Here is a 21,568-nt window from a genome sequence, read left to right as displayed (position 1 = left end):
TTAATAGTAAAGTGGCTAAAGCAGTGCTTGGATACAATCCAAAAAACGATAGAATGATCTCAATTCGAATTCAGGGCAAGCCATCTAACATCACAGTGATCCAAATATACGCCCCAACCACAGATGCTGAAGAAGCTGAAGTAGAGCAGTTCTGTGAGGATCTGCAGCACCTACTGGACGACACGCCTAAAAGAGACGTTATTTTCATCACAGGAGACTGGAATGCTAAGGTGGGCAGTCAAATGACACCTGGAATTACAGGTAAGTATGGCCTGGGAGAACAAAACGAAGCAGGACATAGGCTGATAGGATTTTGCCAAGACAACTCACTCTGCATAACAAACACTCTCTTCCAACAACCTAAGAGACGGCTTTATACATGGACTTCACCAGATGGACAACACCGAAATCAGATTGACTACATCTTTTGCAGCCAAAAGTGGCGGACATCTATACAGTCGGTAAAAACAAGACCTGGAGCTGACTGTAGTTCAGATCACGAACTTCTTCTTGCACAATTTAGGATCAGACTAAAGAGATTAGGGAAGACCCACAGATCAGCTAGATATGAGCTCACTAATATTCCTAAGGAATATGCAGTGGAGGTGAAGAATAGATTTAAGGGACTGGACTTAGTAGATAGGGTCCCGGAAGAACTATGGACAGAAGTTCACAACAGCCTCCCCAAACTGATGCTCTCAAGGTGTGGAGGACTGTATTTCCATTCTTCCCCAACCAGCATGGCCATCCTTTGGGGGGATGATAGAAATGGTGATTGAACACATCTAGAGGGCCCCAGCTTAGAGAAAGTTGTACAAATGGACAGCATGGAAAATTCACTTGGATTCAAAGTTTCTCTGTGCATTCCACTTCTAGAGTACGCTGAATGTCATGACAATATTGACCAGCAGTTTATTCAAAGGGAAATCTTTCTGTACTTAAGAAACAAATTGAGTGACCTAGGACTAAAGCAGGGAGAACAATGATGGTGAAGTCATCCAAATGGACATTTCTGGGTTGTCTTTTGGGAGCTTTCTTAAAACAACAGCAGCAATAGCATTATTTATTTGTTTGTTTGTTTTCTCCATTTTCCAGTGCCTTCCTATTAAAATTCACTGGCATGAATTCTGGGGACTGCATAAAAGGGCTTGGGGAATTTCTTGAAGTTGGCTTGATGCTAATCCCAGATAGTCGATTTTGAAGACTGGCAAAATATGGGACAGATGCTTACAAAACTGCTCCTTCTCCCCCAGTTTCTAAAGGCACGGGAACATTGCTTTAAATATGAATAGTCCTCATTTTGACATTTACTCATTTCCTCTACAAGCATGCATAGCATTTGATTGCTTTAAATCAAGTGGTGTGCGTGCTTGTAGAGGAAATGCATAAATGTGTAAACTGAAAAATTGCATGCAGTAAGAGAACCTCGGAGCATAATTCCAAATCCATGACAATCTAACTCACAGGCACTGCAGATTTATATCTACTTAAAAACAAAAGGCCGAATTTTGCTTCATAGTCAAAGTAAAATAATTTATCTGAACATAATATGTTTGTATGCTTACATATGAAGTTTCACTGAACCAAGTAAGATATAATATAATTTCAAGTACATTTGCATTAGATTGATCTGGAAACAGTCAGAACTTCTCCAGAAATGCTAATAGGTGCTGAGCAAATTTAACTCACTGAAATGTTAAATGAAATATTAAATACATATTCTGCTTCTGTATCAGAATAATATACATTTAGCATCCGAGAACTCAATACACTGCAAAATTCAAATAATTAGAATTGATAATGGTTCAGTGGATGATCCTTTTGATGTACCAAAAATCATCTCAGTGGTTTTTAACACCATTTCTTAATCCCTAAATACAGGGATTATTCAATTAAACCATGCCCAATTGAATAAAATCAGGTATTTGTCTCCAACATTCTTTTTAAAACAGCACCTCAAAGGTCAGTTATATTTTCCATATTCCTTTTAACACAGAAAAGCAAAAGATTTCTATGCAGACTGTAATTAATCTATATTATTTCTGAATTCATTTAAATATTTTAATTAAAAGGATAAGAGATACACATGACATTTTAAATACATAACAATAATCCAATTTATATTTTAAAAGTCTATTTCATTTTTTAAATTGAAAATAATATTTTCATGGGATATCATTATCCACTTAGAGCTGAGTAATAATCCAATTTATATTTTAAAAGTCTATTTCATTTTTTAAATTGAAAATAATATTTTCATGGGATATCATTATCCACTTAAAGCTGAGTTCTACAGTATTTACATAAGGCAGAATTCAGTTAACACTTTGTATTTCACTTCTAAATCCTAAAGTGTTTCTACTAAATTTGTCCTAGAGATAACACCTTACAACCTTATTAGATATTAAAGACTCCCAAATGAACACACAATCAGTACTGATCACAACCATGCCCAATAAGATTTTAGATATATTTCTTAAACAGCTGCACTCCAAGCCTCATACCATCTACATAATGAAAAAATATTGAAAATCAGGCCAATTCAAAATAACATGGAATAGTATGCCAGACAAATTGGTTTTCTAGATGTGACAACTGTAATGCTGCTTTGAAATAATGGACTTAAAGTGTCTTAGTTGTGGCCAAAGAGCTAATCTTAGAGAAAGATGCTCTGTGAAGATTTTTTACATTTCAATGTTTATGGAAATCACCCCAGAAGCCATTTTGAGAATGCAAAACACCAGGCCAGGATTTTTTTCTTTATAACAAACTTCAAGTATATGTAACGACCCTTCTCTAAACTGCCACATCTTTACGGGAGATGATAATGATTTGCAGAAGGATGGTAGAGCACCACTGACTTTTCTATTTCCTCCACAGTGTTCCTGGTACATATTTCCTTCCCAAAAGAAGGGAAAGCTCATAGGGCAGGAGTTACAACAACATTTCTCCTGTTCAAATTGCTCTCCCAGAATGGCTTTACTTACAAGCACCCACAAGATCGACATGCGTATAACCTTACACGGGTGTATACGGAGTACCCAAACTTAAATACATTGATTTAAATGACTCTGTGTCTCTAAATCACTCAAGCAAAGTATTCTAAACTTATGAATAACAGAGTTGGTATACAAGGATCCATAGAAAGCTCCTATAGCCAGGCTACACTCTTCATTTTCAATCACTTATTCTCCATTTTTTTTTAATGATATACCAGTCAAGTTAGTGGACAAGCACATACATGAGTGTATGCATTCTTAGAATATGTATTAGTTTGTCTATCAAAAGCCTTTTCTAAAAAGTATTTTTTCTAATAAGGACATAACTATTCATTTATTTCTTTTAACAAATGTTCGAACATTACAAAGTATTGTTTTGGGATTCATGTATTTTTTATGGATCATATTATGACAGCTAGTTTGATTTAGTGGTTAAGGTGCTGGACTAGGAGTGGGGAAACCTGAGTTCTAGTCCTGCCTTTGTCATGGAAGCCATCTGCGTGACTTTGTGCCAGTCTCTCTTCTCTTAGTTGTAGGAAGAAGGCACTGGCAAACCACTCCTGAACATGTTCCCAAGGAAACTGCATTGATTTGTCTGTGTAGATACCAGGAGTCAAGAAGGGAGGGAGGGAGGAAAAAATACTGTTCCTATAAGGGGGACAAATAACCTATGCAAGAAATAGTAATACTCCTCTGCCATCCAGTTACAGGATAGGTAGTTTATGTTAGATTTGTGTATGAATGGCAGAATGGGATGGTCAGTTATAAAAGAAGTTATAAAAGAAAATACTTGGATAAAGTTATTCAATTTGTAAAATAACGATAAGGATTTCTTTTAAAATACATTGTTCAAACTATTAGTTTGTTTTTGGAGAGTATCTTGAACTCCACACAGTCACAAATGTTATCTAAAATGGAGACATACATGCTTTCATCTTACTACTCAAGTTCAATCTGTCTCAGCTTCAGTGAGCCAGACAGTGCAGCCATCTTCTGATGCTCATTAAAAACATTAATGTAACTCTATCGCCCATGACTCACCTGTGGATGATGTTCCTGCTTTGGAGATAATCCAGTGCCAGTGCCAGCTCACAGATGAATAGTTTCACAGTGTCCTCTTCAAAACGGACATTTTGCTGCAGGTGGTAACGCAAATCTCCTCCAAGAAGTAAATCCACCACCATAAACATGTCTTCTTCATCCTGGAATGAGTACCTGGAAAAGGATACACAACACATCAGAGAAATACCTAAAGTGGCACATTGGTTGGAATGTTGGGTTGCTCAGATTCTGCCTTGGGACAACATGAGTCCAAAGCTTTACTGAATGAAAGCATAGTATAACAAACCATAAAAAAAGGAAGAGTTTCAAAGCAAAAAAATAAGCAGACAGAAATCTGTGATCCAAAATAGCCTGACATCCTGTGGTATTGTTATGAATCCCTGGGCTTTTTACCTCTGCTGAAATAATACTTTTTTAAAAAGATGTGTTGATATGTCCTGATTATTAATTACTGCGACCTTTCCCGTTTTGAAGGCTACCATGATGAGTTGTTCTTGGAACTGGTTTTGCCTTATTTAGATAACACTCCAAGTTGTGTGATAACACGAAAACAAAACAATACAAAAATACAATATATATATATTCCTATTTTGTATATTGCAAAGCTAAACCTTGTCACTAGAAAGAAAAAGGGTAGAACTGAGTCTTGCTATAAACTCAGTCCTGCTGCTAGTTTCTCATATTCCCTTTCATACATCCTCCCAAAGCTTCCTCTCAAAATCTACTCCACATCTTTTAAAAAACAGCAAATTACATGTGGTCTCAAAAAGAAAATCAATACATTTTGGCCTTGGAGCAGTCACTGTTTCTGCATACAAAGAGGAAAGTTAGCTGCTGCCAAGCCAAAAACTTCCCTAAGGAGCCACATAATTAAATACAAGGTAACCACATCGTCTCTAAGTTAATGGATGAAGCAAGATGCATGAGAATAAGAACCAATGCAAAAGACTACACTAGGTATGGTATGCTGTCTGAAAATCCTGGGTGTTGTTGTCCAACACATCTGGCTGGCGCAAGATGGTGAAGGACTGCTCTAGAAAATCACCTCTTCAGAATCAAAAAGAATACATAAACCAGCCTAGTATGTTGCTCCCTCAGGACAGGTCTATAACCCAGAGTTCCTCAAAATTTTCAGAAGCTCCTGAAATGATAAATCTGTACCCACTCCCATGAATAAAACTAATCAGTTCATTGAAGTTAGGGTTGGGCCAGAAATACATACACTACATAGTTTTAATAATTAAAGTATAATCACATTGTCTCAAACTTTGCAGGACCATAATCACCCAGTGCAGGTTTCTGGAGGCAAAATGACAGTGCTATCAGAACTCCCTCCCATCTTCCTGGGCAAGCCTATGGCTGGCTTAGGTGGACAGTGCAAGAGGCAAACCTTGGAATGAGTTTTGAAATTGCTCTCACTTTGCCTGCACAAGCCTAATTGCGTTTTAAGAAAACTTGTAATCCCCCTTCTACATATCCTTGAGTGAGATGGGCGGTGAATTAATTTGAAGTATAAATAAATAAAATAAATAAATATTGCTTGTAATGCCCAAGGGGTCATGATCCATGTTTGAGAATCCATAATGTAACTCAACCCTAAAACACTTCCCAAATTCAGTCCTGGCCATTTCCAGGTTAGGGTAGACATACACTGTCTAAAACCTGTGAAATATGGACCAATATTAACTAGACTGAGATAAGCAAATCAGTCTAAATTTGGTATGTTTTAACATTAATGTTATAAATATCATCAGTTTTCTACAAATATACAGTTGCTACTGGAAAATCTGTATATGATGTTGTACTCAATTTCTTGTAATATAAGAGTTTAAAAACACAAATAACCTTTATATAAGTTTTTTTTAAAAACCACACCAATAGCAAATTTTTAAAATTCTTCACATTCCTATACACTCTTTCCAAGACATGCTACTCAAATATATATTGCATTGTGCAATAGAGATTTGTAACAGAGAAGAACATACGTTAGGAGATTTCAATCACTGCTGTCCATCCACTCCATGACAAGACCAATTCTGGTGGATCAAGTCAATTCATTCTCATTGTGAATCACAGCAGATTTCTTTTACATCCCTAGAACTAGACTGAGCAGTGGTTGGACTCAGCTTCCAAAAGCAGCTTCCAATAGCAAAATGGGAGAGTAGTCAACCGTAGTTGAACTATATACATTTACATTTTAAAAAAAATTGTAACTTAATGAACTTCTAGATTCATAAATACTTGCACATCATGGTAAAGGTATGAGAAAATTAACACCACAGAATTTTCCTTACTGTATGGGACATTGAGCAGAGGATTGCAGTGGGTGAACACTTTTAAAATCATAGCTTATTATAATCCCTTTGCAAATAAATACTGTTCTACTATAGGAAATGTGGACTGTAAAAGTAAAAACAAAGGGTTGTATGTTGCTTCAATACAGATCAGGAAAGTTGTTATGAGAATTGTCTCAAAAAAGTATCAGAGATTTATGGCTCTGCTGTGCCAAGATTAAACATCTGAATTAACCATTCAAGTGGTAATGCTACAACATAACAATTTCTGTACAAGCAGCGTGGCATTATTACAGCCCTTGGAATTGGTACCAGATTTGTAGCATGGTGTTTATATCCTGTTCAACAGAGAAGGGTGCAAGAAATCAATCTAGTAGTCAATTGAGTTGTTACATGGTCATAATGTTCTCTGCAGGAATCTCCATCAACCTAGAAGTTTTAGGTTGTTTGTCTTTCAAAAATGGAAAGAGAGAAAGAGCAAACAATTCCTTAAAGTGCAGCCTGCCAACTCCAAATAATTCTTTCCATTACATGCAGGACTGAAAGACTGCTGAGCATCAATGTTCTAAGGTCAGAAAATCAGATAGTTTACTAGTGCATAATCACAGTAGATGGTTTCTCCCCAGGTTGTCTCTCTGAATGCATCAATATCACACAGACAAAAGCAACTTCCTGAATCTCTACAGTATAGAAAAAGTTTTCAGGCATATTTATGTGGCTTTAATTCTGGAGAATTGATAGATTCTTACAGCTCTTCTGGACTCTATGACCAGTTTATGCACCTAGCCAACAGTTGGGTAAGTTGTGAGTACACTATTACCTAAGAAAGAAAAACATCTGTTTTCTTATAAATATAATCCATGTGATATTTTAAATCTCCTTGGAGATTAACAATAGGAACAACAACAACACAGCTGTCAGGAAAACAAGACAACCAAAAGAGCGACTACTGCAAGGAACAAACTATACAGAAAACAACAGTAAACAGGGCTACTGCTGATCACTGTGTAAGTAGAGTTGTAAAGAATAAATCAAGTCTCCAGTTTGTGTCCTGGAATTCATGGACACATCCATGTAGGTGTGAGGAATGCCTGAGACTAAATAAAAGACTCAGACTCTAAAGCAAGTTTAAGCTCTGGCTTTTATTTAGAATAGAGTGCACACCAGTAGAAAGCTGAGAGTGAGGGAAGCGCTCCAAAAGTTGAATTAAATAGTCTCGCGCCAAACAGCGCTCCACCCCCACACTCCCCGGGGTGAGGTCTTGTTCCATGGAGACCTTGTCAGGGTTAGCAAGGAGCCAGGGATCAGTTTTTAAGGCGAGTACAAAATCTGCACACAACCCACCCAGCATCTGTGGTTGCCGGCGGCCCGGGGCGGGCTGTGCCGGAGTTGTTCACAAGGGGGGGGGAGGGCTGTTCCCGAGCGTGGCTTTGGGTGACAGCGGCCAAACCCAATTGAGATTCAGAGAGCACAGTCCCTACAACGTCGGAGGCAGGTTCCGCGTCCTGGGGCAGTCAGGAAAGTGCATCTGCTAAAAAGTTCTTCTTCCCTGGGATAAACTTCAGCTGAAAGTTAAAACGGCTGAAAAATTGAGCCCAGCGAATCTGCTTAGGGCTGAGGCGCCTGGGCGTGCGAAGCGCCTCGAGGTTGCAGCGGTCTGTCCAGACCTCAAAAGGGCAAGTCGCCCCTTCTAACAGGTGACGCCAAGCCTCCAGTGCCACTTTTACTGCAAATGCCTCTTTCTCCCAGACATGCCAGTGCCTTTCCGTCTCGGAAAATTTCCGGGAGAGATAGGCACAGGGCTTCAAGAGTCCGGCAGGATCCTTTTGCAATAGGATAGCCCCAATGGAAAAGTCAGAGGCATCAGCCTGCACGACAAAAGGTCGTTCTGGGTCGGGATGGGACAGAATTGGCTCCACTGTGAAGAGAGCTTTCAACCGGTCGAAAGCAGCCTGACAGGCGGGAGTCCAATTGAGCACAGCCCCTGGGTTTTTTACCTTGCGCGTCTCCCCGATGCCTTTGGTCTACAACAAGTCAGTCAAGGGCAGGGCAATTTCTGCGAACCCTTTTGCGAAGGATCTATAGAAATTTGCAAATCCCAGGAAACTTTGGAGTTGGTGCCGTATGCGTGGGCGCTCCCAGCTCAAAACAGCCTGGACCTTTGCGGGATCCATTTTGATGCCCTTATCTGAAATCCTGTAGCCTAAGTAATCCAGGCGCGACTTGTGGAATTCGCACTTGGAGAGCTTAGCATAAAGTTTAGCGTGCCGGAGCTTGGTGAGAACCTGTCTTACCAATCTTTTGTGTTCTTTCTCAGTTTTGGAGTATATCAGGACATCGTCCAGATAGACCAGTACCCTTTAAACAAATGGTCATGCAGAACCTCATTAATTAGTTGCATGAAAACCCCCGGGGCCCCCACAAGACCAAACGGCAGTACCTTATACTGGAAGGAGCCCAAGGGACAGTTAAAAGCTGTTTTCCATTCGTCCCCCTCCCTGATGCAAATGCGGTAATATGCCTCGCAGAGGTCAAGTTTGGAAAAGACCTTTCCAGGCAACAAGTGTGCCAGCATGTCTTTCACGAGGGGGAGGGGGTACTTGTTTGACAAGGAAGCTGAATTTAACCCGCGATAGTCCATACACAGTCTTAGGGTACCGTCCTTCTTTTTGCAGAACAGAACGGGCACTCCAACCGGCGAGTTTGCCGGTTCGATGAAGCCCCGTGCGAGGTTTTTATCGAGGAAGTCCCGCAATGCCGCCAACTCCTTCGGCGTCATCGGGTAAATCTTTGGCTTAGGCAACGGGACATGAGGGAGTAGTTCGATGGCACAGTCCATCTTGCGATGGGGGGGTAACTGGTCCGCCTCCTCCTCCCCGAAGATGTCCTCGAAGTCCGCATATTGATCCGGCAACCCCTCCATGGGGGAAGCATGAACCTGAGGGTTGACAATCTCTGCCCTCCCTACCATCAAAGTGAGGGGTTATCCTCAAATGTTATCGTATGGGTCCTCCAGTTAATGTAGGGATTGTGGTGAGTTAGCCAGGGGATCCCCAGAACCACTATAGGCTTGCCCACCGGGGTGACCACGAATTCTATGGTTTCCCTGTGCATGCCCATTTGTAGGGTAACGTTCCCTGTACCCTGGGTAGCTGGCCCACCCCCTGCCGTGGAACCATCAAGTTGCTGGAAGAGCAGCGGCTTCAGGAGCGGGAAACAGGGTAACTTTAGCGCAGTGACTAGGTTGGGGTGGATCAGGCATCTGGAACACCCGGAGTCCACCCAAGCCCCGACTTCGATGGTCTTGGAGCGGTAGCTCAGTTCAATTGTTACGGCCAGGATGGGACAGTCCGCACTCACCCTGGTGTCATCGCGCCCATTCTCCACCACCTGTCCAGCGGCATTTAGGACAGGTGGAAGGCGTTTTCCGCCGGCTGCTTCAGGGCGGCCAACTCGTCTTCTGCAAGGTAGACGTCCTCTTCTTCGTCCTGGGTCGCTAGTGCCGCTGTCAGCCGTCGGGGGGGGGGGAGGTTAGGCGGTTTCTGTGGAGCCTTCTGCATCAGTCTAGATGGGCGATCTGCCGTCCTAGCCTTGTGGCATTCCACCGCCTGGTGACCTGCCTTCCTGCACCTGATGCATTGTCCACGGGCAAAGCGACGTTGTCTTTCGGCGTCCCATGTTGGGCCCGACTGTGGCGCTGGTCCTTTCCCACTGAGAGGAAGCCTGTCCCTTTTGGCCACCAGCATGAAGGTGCACTGGGCGTGTTCAGCCTTCCCGGCAAGACAGATCCAGTCATGTAGTGAGTCTGGATCGTCTCTGTACAGCGCCCATTGTAACACCTCTCAGTTGAGGCTATCTTTAAACATGTCAATCAGGGTGGCCTCCGACCATTCAGGGATCTTCCCTGCTAAGACCTTAAATTCTAGGGCATAATCCGTGACTGATTTCTGTCCCTGGTTAAGTTCTTTCAGTGCGCTTTTAGCCCTCTCCTTCACTAAGGGGTCTTCAAAGTACCGCTTCAAGGCAGCCAGGAAGGTGTGGAAGGTAGCTAGGGCTGGGGCTCCAGACTCTGACATTGGAACATACCAGTCTGTGGCTCTGCCCTTCAGTTTGGTGGCAATAGCCAAGATTTTAGCCCCTTCCGACGCGAAACAATGTCCATATAATTGGATGTAGTTTGTCGTGTTTGTTAAGAAGAATGACAGGTTTGTGGGGTCGCCATCAAATTTGACTGGAAAGTCTTTAGTGGTCTCGCCAACTGGAGAAACTCCCACGTGCGTGTGAGTAGGGGTGACCCCCACCGGAATAAAACCACGGGGCCCTGAGAGTAAGTCCCACGTCTGGCCCCTTCCTCTCAGGGTCGGCGATAGGGTGGGTGGGATGCCGAGACCCCTCCCTGCACCCTGCACGGCCATACTCTTCGTGAGTTCACTCACCGTAGTTGATAGGGATTGCAGCAGGTGCTCTAATGATAGCAACCTGGATTCCAGAGCCCTGATCCTGTCTGGTGTGATGGGATCGTCCATCCTCGGTGCCGCCGGTTGTGGTCCGATCAGCGGTCCTGCGAATTCCCTCTTGGGCGTCTGGGGGTATTGAAGTCTCCAGGTGGTGTGGGATGTCCCCGGCCGGGGGTCCGCGATGACGTCCCACCTGAAGTGTTGATGACTCCCGCCTGCTTCTTCCATCGGGGCCCTCCACTCCGTGCTGGGGCTCCAGGCTCCCAACTGGGGTGCGGTGTGGGTAGGGGTGGGGCTCGTGTCCCATCTCGGGAGTGCCACTTCCAGAAGCTGTCTGGTCGCCTCCCCCCCTCGCATTGAGTCCTTCGCGTCTCCGCTCTGAAGCGCCGACTCCAGGATCATCCCCGGTTCCGTCATCGCCAGCTGCTTCTCTCGCAAAAAAAAAAAAATTCTGGTAGAGGCTGGTGAGGTTCATTCTTGAATGACTCTCAGCTTTATGTGAGGAATGCCTGAGACTAAATAAAAGACTCAGACTCTAAAGCAAGTTTAAGCTCTGGCTTTTATTTAGAATAGAATGCACACCAGTAGAAAGCTGAGAGTGAGGGAAGCGCGCCAAAAGTTGAATTAAATAGTCTCGCGCCAAACAGCGCTCCACCCCCACACTCCCTGGGTGTGCCCCACGAGTTCCACGGAGTGACAGGCCATCATTAGGTGAGAGGTCGTCCAGCCCCATTCGCCTCGGGCATTGCCCCGTTTATCCTTTTGCGGAGTAATGGGCCATTGCCAGGCGATTAGGCTTCGGAATTCCTCAAAAGAGCCCGGACGCGCCCTTCTGAACCTCACCCTGATCATTTCCTTGATACTGGTGTTAATGATCAATTACCGGGTGATGAGAGCTTGTAGATCTCCTAAACCCATTATCTTCTTTGTCTTTTTTATTGCTCGTCCCTCTTCAGTCATTGATAAGCCTCTGTGCTTTGTCATGCGAGCCGTTGCGATGTCGCAAACATCACAACGGCGATCATGACAGTAGGTTTCTTGACAATAATACAGAAGCAGGTTGCCTTCTTCTGGGATTGTTGTTGTTGTTGTTACTATTACTATTATGATATAACTCATAAATAATAATATAAATTTGATTGATATAAATTTAATGACACAAATTTAATTAATTAAATAAATAAATTATGGTTCGTCGGCCAGATATTTAGACTGGATTTGGCAATTTTGTCCACCTATCGAGTCCTTCCCAAGGACCTGGGATAGGCGTGATCCTGGCTGAAAGGTAAATCACCAATTCAATTACACTGATGGTGCTTGATAACCAAGCAACAATTGGCAGTAGCCACACCCCTGAGTCACAATTCCTTCTTCAAAACAAAAAGGAAGTTCTTTCATTAGAAAACAGATGATCTCAAGAAGATGCATTGTGGAAATGTGCAATGCAAGGTGACATCACTGCCATTGGGTTCAATTTGTGTGAGCATGGGGTCTGAATCCTTCTGGAAACTGACAAGAAAACTTAGAATTCTAAAACAAGATTTATAAAATTGGGATCACGGTACTAAGGGAAAAGCATTATTTAAATGCATTTCTTTCAACCAATGCTCCAGGCAAATAGGTCTAGTACTGGGATTCATTCTATTACCTTGCATTTTATACTAATGCTGCAATCTGCTTAATTATATTTATATGAAGGATAATAACAAATAATAACAATAGTAATATGAGCTCTGATTCAAGCCTGAAAAATTGCTTTGAATGCAGCCCAGCATTCAAAGAGATAGAAAAACATCAACTAATTGGGTTTTTTTACAAAATGACTATGCCATTCAGAACTGATGTGGGATATCCTGTTTGTCTGGAAAACTTTCCTTTCAATAGAAGAGAATATCTGTAGCTCAGGGTTGAACTGTGGAGTTCTTGGTGTTTGCTGAGCTTGGTTGTGTGCTTGCAGACCTTTCATTACCCAACTAGGTAATATCATTAGTGTGAGTATGGGGTCTGCTCCCTGCTTATATACAGTAGCTTGCCCTGCCAGGGATTAACACCAGGCAAACAATCAAGCAAAAAACAATAACCCAATCAAGGAACTACCAAGGAGAAAACCACACCCCCACCAACACTGGCAGGGCAAGCTGTATATACACAGGGAGCACATTCACTAGCACTGATGATGTTACCTTATTGGGTAATGAATTATCTGCAAGCAACCAACCAAGCTCAGAGAGCACCAAGGACTCCACAATCTCTTCTTCCTTACATATTAAAATCCTTTTTCTTGGAGAAAACAAAACCCAGTTCTAGAATAATTTGGACTTTTCAGTTCCTATTTTCTGAAGGTATGGTCATTTAATTAATTTATTTCCTTTTATTTATGAGATCTATCATGCCTTAATCTTTAAATAGACTCTAGGCAATATGGTTACTATTTGAAGGTATTCACTGTAAAAGGCTTCTCATTGATGATGCTTTATGTGCTGCAGATTTAGAGACATCATGGACCTCAACACCAGTTGCTAGAGATTACTGCTAGAGACTTCTCAATGGTTTCTGGGTGGTCATTGTGAGATTATGTAGGCTCAGTCAAGCAGAGCAGCTCTGATGCTTTTACAAAATAGGACAGTCATTCATTTGCATCAAGATCCCCTGTGAAGCCAAGGCCATCTGTCAATCTTTTCTTGCTATCTTCGATTTCCAGGTCCAGAGTCATATTAGAGATCTTCCTCGGCCATGGAGCACAATGATCAAAAGAAGGTACACAGTGAGTCAACCACTGTCCAAGTAACAATGCACAGGTGCTTCAAACCAACTGTCCCTGACCCTCGTCATTCAAAGCTTCAACTGGAATGTCATACTCTTGACCCATGAGAACACCACTTATGTGTGAAGAGTCAGAGAACGGGGGAGAAGTGCTCATCTATTCAGAGGTGCAATTGGCAAGTCTACACAGGAGCAACTAAGTAATGGAAATCAGAACTGATCAGTACTATAGTAGCTGTGTGCAGGTAGAGACTAAAACCTCCCTCTACATAAGGTTCCACCTAATTGCAGTCCTCCTAGAGTAATTTCTTTTGATAACTCAACCTTGCAGGTTTTGTTTATTGCTTTAAGCTGAGCGTATTTTGTATCCGGCTCTCACTGTGAAGGTTTCTTGGAAAACTCAACCCCTTGCCCAATAAAAACAGTGTTTGCTACCCACAGGAAACTCAATCCCTTTTGAATTCAGAATGCATTTACAATAGTGCCATAGTCTGATGGATCTACAGCCTTGACCTGCTAGTTAGATAACTCCAGCCCAAGGGGCCAGGAGATAAATTCTCACCCAAAGCAGACAGAGAAGCATAGACCTAAGAAGATCCATGGTTAAATATTTTCCACACCTATGACCAAAGAAAATCCAGTTTGAATGAAGCCTTAACTCTGTAACTTCTGCTTAAAGAAGCTGGCCTGGCCATAATGACTTAAAATCCCTGTTTAAATTCTAACACAAGTGAGCTGCAAGCTGGGCTTCTCTCCAAGAATGCTTGTGTTTTAAGGTGATCTGTGCAGATGCACCCAAAGTATCAATTTAACATCCATGTGTTTGAGTCTATTTGCTCAGGGAAATTAATTTACCTCCTTTTCTGGTACTGACTGCCAAAGGCATATTATTTATAGTCTATGGCCAACGGCTCAGAGAAGCAGAGATGGCAGGTGTTATTTATTGCTCCAGCTAAAAGAGCATCATAAGATGCCTTCATTTATCATGTAGTCTGTTTCCTTCACTGAGCATTCAATGAGCACTAGTAGACAGCAGCTCTCTAGTGACAGGCTACCGTTCTCTGTTTCATCTAGACGAGATGGGCTAAACAGGGAAAAATAAGCACTAAGAAAATTAACACCAGAGGAAACAAATAGTTGGAACCTTTTACAGTACATGCGGAGAAGGCCCGAAAAAAGGAACAGAGCCACCTGGGTAACAAGCTAAATGAAATGATAGCACCACTGACCATGTGCCAAATTCTTCTCAAGTAGTGCATATGGGCAATTCAACAGCACAAGGATTCAGAGAGAAGCTGCTGCTGTAGGGCTCTCCCATCTCAATTTTCTCTATGAAAAAAATGCTATGGAGAAACAAGTTTGGTGGTGCAGGGCAGGGGGTGGGGAGTCACAGGTAGGGAAAAGGTTTAAATTAACCATATCCGTGTTTTAATAAGTATTAAGCAGCAACCCAAATTTGATATACTGGTTGAGTGCTAGATTCAGAGATTTGGCCATTTGCATGTATTTTGGGCTCTTTGAAGTTACAGGTTCCAATTTTGTTTTAGGTTGTCTATAGGCATTAACCTCCCCGACTTTAATCCCAATTCGGATTGAGTCTTCTAGAGATGCTATTTGCCTTGGAAGAACATTATCCCTTTGAAGTTTTTTTTTTCCAAAGCAAATGGGAAGTTAAGGGAGTTGGAATCTAGATCAGGATAGTTAAAGACCAATTATCCTGCTCTGTCTGTGTTGCAATTCAAATCTATCTTGCCACATTAAAAACAAAAAATGAAGACATTCCTGATATCGCTTAAGACTTGAGTGGCATGTTGCATGAAATGACTCTAAGCTGGTGTCTTTGACCAAAAATATAGAAGTGTGTAGGTGTCATGTTCTTAATTATTTAGGTCATTCCAATGCTATCTTCAGAATAGCCTCAGAAGAGCACTGCTGAGCGTAAAACTCCATTGAGCTAAGTTTACTCCTGAGTAGGCATCCATGGGGTTGCCAGGTTCATATGGGAAGGAAAATTTGGCTGCCCGTGGTGCAATTCAACAGCTAGGGCCCATTTCTATTTCTGAATCCAGCCTCCCTAGAATTCAGAGGACCATACTTCCAAGTAAAGCATTTATTTGGATGGTAGCATTGAAAGTTAAATGTCCAAAGGCAAACGTAGAACCAAACAAGTCTTTTTCGATTGCTGATTATTGCTTTTGTAGTTTCAGTGATTTATTTTCAGTGGCTATAAGAATGGTCATTTGGAGCCAGCTTTTTGTCCATTCTAGGGGGCAGGATGACTGAAACCATTTGAACTTAACTCAACTAATGTTCTGAGGATCCACAGAGTGACTCTCTTCTCACTACTGCTTTAGAAAGGGACTGTCCCATGCAGAACACAGGACATCTACTTTCAATCCTCCTTCAGAGACTAGGACAACTTTAACAAAAAGTCATATGAACAAAAGGCCAAGGTTAGGGTTAGCAGTTTTTGCATGGTTGCAATCAAAGAAAGCCTGACTATTCCTTTTGGACATGGGTTTAGCATTGTTCCAGAACAGCAACATTCTACAAAGCCCTTTGAATGTACTGTAATGATTGCCTATTCCAATAAAAGGAGTCTCATCAGTAGTTACTAGAGAAAACTAATTTATTGAATGAATAGTATGCAAAGTACGAAGAAAGCTGAGAATGAGCAAAAGCGCGCCAAATGCAAACTTAAAAAGCCTTGCTCCCGTTGCGAACCCTCCCCTCAGGCTAGCATAGCAACCCCCCCACCAGATGCTAGCAACCGTTAGAATCGGCCTGAGAAAGTAACCTTGAACAGCAGAGATAACCCAAACATACATTCCAGAAGATCACAAGTCAGCACAAAGGAAATTTACCAGCGTGGCCAGGCAGGCACGCAACTGCAGATATGACATGTGAAACGTTACGAGGAACCATAAACATCGGAACGGGAACATGACATGTACCCACACAAAGCACTTGCACAAAAATTGAGCAAGGTTTGAGAGATGGCTAAGCCCACTAATCCAGCCACTATCAAAACTTGCCTCCTCCCACTCCTGCCCACGATAAGGATTGCAACTGGCAGATGTTCTTCCCACCAGCTAGTGGAGTTTGTTGGGAAGGCAAACGAAACCAGGGGGAATCACCAATCACTTTCCTTAATTCAATGCACATTAAAGCTGTAAAGACAACACCAGTCCCTGGCTTCATTACTGAGGCAAAACAGGGCAAAGTATGCTGCCTATTTTTCTGCTCCTTCAAGGACCAGAGAGCAGTTTAATGTGGCCATAAGGAAGGGGCTTGTAGCTCATTTATATTTAAGAAGCCACAACTTTCCATTATGGGCCAGCAGAAATTATTATGCCTGGCAAGATTGAAGAAAGTAGAAGCAGGGGAAAAGAATATATAAGATGAGGAGACAGGATCAAAGAAATGAAGGCATGTGCTTAGAAGAGCTACAAGTTATTACTGAAGCCACATTAAGTCATCAGGATTCAAACCCAACTCAATAGCACCTAGCTATACTTTCCATTACATTTCATTGTAAAGTGCTATGGTTCTTGCTCTTTTTAATTAGGGGTTATATTGTTTAATTTGTTGTTATACAGTATATTAGTTAGCTAGCCTGAATTATTAGAATTATTAAGGCCACCCAATTCCCAAAAAACTCTGGGCAGCTTGCAATATATCTAATACATATCTTTAAAAAAACAATTAAAAAAACAGGAAAGGTTAAAACAGCATTCCCAATACTCAGAAAAAATGTTGCATTAAAAGAGACAAGGTAAGTGTAAATGTTTTTAAACAAATCAAGTATGATTCTTTTAATATTTGATTCTTTAACTTTCCCCTTCTAATTTCAGCTGTTGGTTTGAATGCAATACCCTTGCTGAAATTCACCGAAATCTGTTTCATTATCATTCCCCCCTATCTAAGAGGGGACGTGGTGGCGCTGCGGGTTAAACCGCTGAGCTGTCGATCGGAAGGTCGGCGGTTCGAAACCGCGCGGCGGGGTGAGCTCCCGTTGTTAATCCCAGCTCCTGCTCACCTAGCAGTTCGAAAACATGCAAATGTGAGTAGATCAATAGGTACCGCTTCGGCGGGAAGGTAACGGCGTTCCGAGTCGTCATGCTGGCCACATGACCCGGAAGTGTCTATGACAACGCTGGCTCCAAGGCTTAGAAACGGAGATGAGCACCGCCCCCTAGAGTCGGATTTGACTGGACTTTACGTCAAGGGAAACCTTTACCTTTACCTTTACCTATCTAAGAAGCTTTTGCTACAGCTAATTTACCAACACCCTGCCAGCAATGCCACCTAGAAACCAAAGCTGAATCTCACAATAATTGAAACAGGACTGTAGGCTCTAACAGAATTATGTTCTGTAATCGCCTATATCTCCTCCTTTCTGTTTCAGGGCCCATAGAGCCAAAGAGCGCTTCCTAAATCAAAGGGGAAAAAATGAAGGGATAATATGCTTGGTCAATGTGCTGATCAATGCCAGCTCAGACTTCTAGCAAGTTCTTGAAAATGAACAGGGTGGAAGGCTGATTTCAAAGCTTGACTTGTCCTAAAACCTGGTAAAGTGAAGTGCTTCAGACAGCACTATGGGATAGGGACTGAAAGAACAGATGAAGAGAGAGGATGGTGTCTGAATAGTGAAGAACTTTCTAAGGGCTCATCTGCACATCTGCTTTGCCATGCTTTCCTGAAGCTGGGAGGAAACTATACTGGCATAAATTGTGCTGTTCCCAGGGTGTGCCCTTAATGGCCACCTAGAATGTATTGCTGCTGTCTGTATAGTTCCTCTACACAACCCTTCAACAGCATTCCCTGGCTGAACCTCAAATGATACCAGCCACAAGAAAAGCCTCCACCAGTTGCAAGAACAGAGTGTGTGCTGAAGTGGTGCTTGTAAGGTCTGGTGTTCCATCCAATCATGTTCTTCTGTTTTTTCTCCCCAAGGGACAATTGATCTAATGACCACTACATGGTAGGAAAGAGTTTGTTTCTCTTAATGGCAACGTAGTCGTTGCCTTGGCTCTGCAGCTTAGGTGCAGCCACTCCATAGGTTTTCTGGGAGCCAGAGTTCAGTAAAAGGGGTTTTGATGTGTGTGAGAGAGGTATTCAACTGTGGGGTACTGTGGAGTAAATCCACATAATTTCTATCTTCTGGCAGCTGAAAATGCAAATGATCTAGTAATGAAAGTCAAGGACAGAGTGAAAAAATGGGACTAAAATTAAATTTAAAGAGGACCAAACTAATGACAACAGATATGGCCACCAGCCTTAGAACTGACAATGAAGATACAGAAGTGGTCGAAGGCTTCTCCCTTTTAGGATTGACTATCAACACTAAAGGAACCAGTAGTCAAGAAATATGCTGCAGACCGGCACTTAGTACAGCAGCAATTAAAGCTTTGGAAAAGATATTCGTATGCCAGGATGTGTCTATCTCTGCAAAGGTCAGAACTGTGCAGACAATGGTTTTCCTTGTGACACTCTCTAGAAGTGACTTTGCAGAAGCAGGCTAGAAAGAGTAAAGTATTTATGCTTTTGAACTTTGGTATTGGAGAAGACTCCTCAGAATACCCAAGAAAATAAACAAATGGATCATAAAACAAATCAATCCAGAGTTTTTGCTCGAGGCATCAGACTCAAATTATCATATTTTGGACACACTAAACAAAGACCCAGATCCCTTGAGAGGGATCATCAAACTGGGAAGGCTGGAAGGAAAAAGAAGACAACCAGCAAAAGGTGAATGGACTCAATTACAGCTGCAGTGGGTATACTATCCAAAAACCTGGAGGGCCAGGATGGGGACAGGTCTACCTGGAGAAGATCTATCTACGTGGTCACTAAAAATCAATGCCAAAATCGGGCCCTGAGCTCTGGGAGCAAATGAAAGGGAGCAGCCCTACAGCAGACCCAGCAGGCCAAGTGCAGGTCAGCAGATAGTGGCCCCCTGACAACAACCTCACTGTGCCACGGATTGTCCAGACAGGGAAAACACTACTCTCATGCTGGAACACCTTGGACAGGTTTCAGCCTGTATTCGAAGCTCTACTGTGATGGATATGAGCCTTAGATGAAGGCTCTACTGTGAGGACATGTCCTCAGCAAACAGTGATGTGTCTTTCTGCCACAGTAAGCAGGCTGTGTGGATGAGCCATAAGGGTTGGGGTGAGGTGAGGTTAGTGAGGTTTTCTGCCTTTTTATATAAGGCAGAAAAATGCTATAGGCTAACCTGTACAGTTTTCAGCAATTTAAAAAAAAAATTCTCCATCATTCCTGTATCCCAAAATGGAATGCAGTGGATTGCAATTCTGAAGTCCCTGGGACAAACTCATTCAGTAGGTGAATTTAGACAATCTTATCTGCAATCTAGGTAGAGTAACAGATAACCATGATGACATGTGGTAAAAATAAGTTTAATGTCTCCCAGCAGTTAATGAAATAGACTCTGCAAAAGCTTATACAATAATGAATTCGTTAATTTTGAAAATTCCACATTATTCACTGATGTTTGACATATAATAGTCACTCTTCTTATACAGCTGTTGAAAGGCATGAAACACAGCACAGAAAGCCTCTGAAACAAGCATGTTGGGCCCAATAACAAAAGGTGGTTAGTTTGCCAGAGAAGGAGAGAAGCCCATTAAAATCATGACTGATTTCCTGGAACATTCAACAGAGTGAAGATTTTTCTTCTCTCAATTTTAACTTTTAAAGAATTCACAACTCTCAGTACCTGAAAAACAGTTAATACCTTTAAAATTGTTTAATACTTTCAATTTTAAGTATTTCTTTGTCATTCTGAAGATTGGAATCCTCTCCAGGTGATATACAATGCCAAATATTATCATCATAGAATGGTCAGTATTAATCATAAATAGATTTAAAAGTATACACAGCAATCAGGATAATGATTAGTTCTACTGTATTATTAATGACTGTGATAATATATGAGTTCATAAAAATTATCAATTCAGTATTGAAGTTTGCTTAGTCTACCCACATCAGCATGGAAAACCAACAAGCTGAACTAAAATTCTAACTATGCTTTCTGCTCAAATGTGCTAATTTTCACTGGGCAGGGGGTTGATTTCAATACTGGACCATCCCTTTGTCTAATCAAGGGCTTCTGTTACATTTATTATTCTATCCAAAAAGCGCCCTTGATAGATGTAGCACAATTGGAGAAAACATTACAATTCCTTCTTTTGAACAACGACAACAACAACAACAAATCAAATACATAGCTCTTTGCAACCTGAGGTTAGCAAGAACTTAATAATAAAAGGAGATGAAGGGAGGCTCTATTTATCCAGGTCCTGCCTAAAGTATTAGTCTGAACCACAGGTAGCTATGGAATGAATCTCTTGTTTTTCTCACAGCCTGCTCAGAAGACTGGGTTATATGAACAAAAAACGTAAACCAATAAACACTGAAGGACAGCAGGGATCAATGATAGCCATGTAGTTATAAGAAACAAACAGAACTAGGCTTACAGATAAGCCAAGGCAACATAATCTCAGAAAAATAATGGGAGCTACAGTACTCGGATAGGCACATGCTCTCAAGGAATGTGTTACTTACCACAAGTTCACAAGGAAAGGATGTTCCAATCCCTGCATGATCTGTAACTCCTTGAAGACATTTCTCACTTCATTCCGTTCCACACATTTTTGTTTATTCATGTACTTCATTGCATACATTTTCTTAGTATCGTTCTTCTGGACAATGCATACCTAAAAGAATAAAGCAAGATACTGTGTTCCATAAAATGGAATGTGTAGGATAAATTTAGGCAACAGCAGTGCAGATTCTTCTATAACCTATCTTCAGTAAAAGCTTCATTTCAGTGCTGTAGCTTCATTTCCCTAGTTTCTGTTCCTAGGAATAAGAAGTGTAACTGCCTCTGAAGACCATCTGCTGGGAGACTAGTGGGCTTTCTTCTGCAGTTGGTTGGCCACTGTGAGAACCGATGGCTGGACTA

At 41.9% G+C, this 21,568-nt stretch overlaps 1 protein-coding gene across 1 annotated transcript in view; it reads right to left on the bottom strand.

The window, feature by feature from the left end:
- The window catches only part of STK32A (serine/threonine kinase 32A), an 81,143-nt gene that overhangs the window by 27,582 nt on the left and 31,993 nt on the right, over positions 1-21,568 (bottom strand). The window contains exons 4-5 of the mRNA XM_063296476.1: positions 21,169-21,320; positions 4,041-4,214 (exon numbers count right to left, since the gene is read on the bottom strand). Of these exons, the coding sequence (XP_063152546.1) occupies positions 4,041-4,214; positions 21,169-21,320 (326 nt within the window). The remainder of the gene's footprint in view (positions 1-4,040; positions 4,215-21,168; positions 21,321-21,568) is intronic.

This window comes from Candoia aspera, chromosome 2, assembly GCF_035149785.1.
Source record: "Candoia aspera isolate rCanAsp1 chromosome 2, rCanAsp1.hap2, whole genome shotgun sequence".
Taxonomy (NCBI): domain Eukaryota; kingdom Metazoa; phylum Chordata; class Lepidosauria; order Squamata; family Boidae; genus Candoia; species Candoia aspera.
The sequence above is the reverse complement of the archived record's forward strand: the minus strand, read 5'-3'. Positions and strand labels throughout refer to the sequence as shown.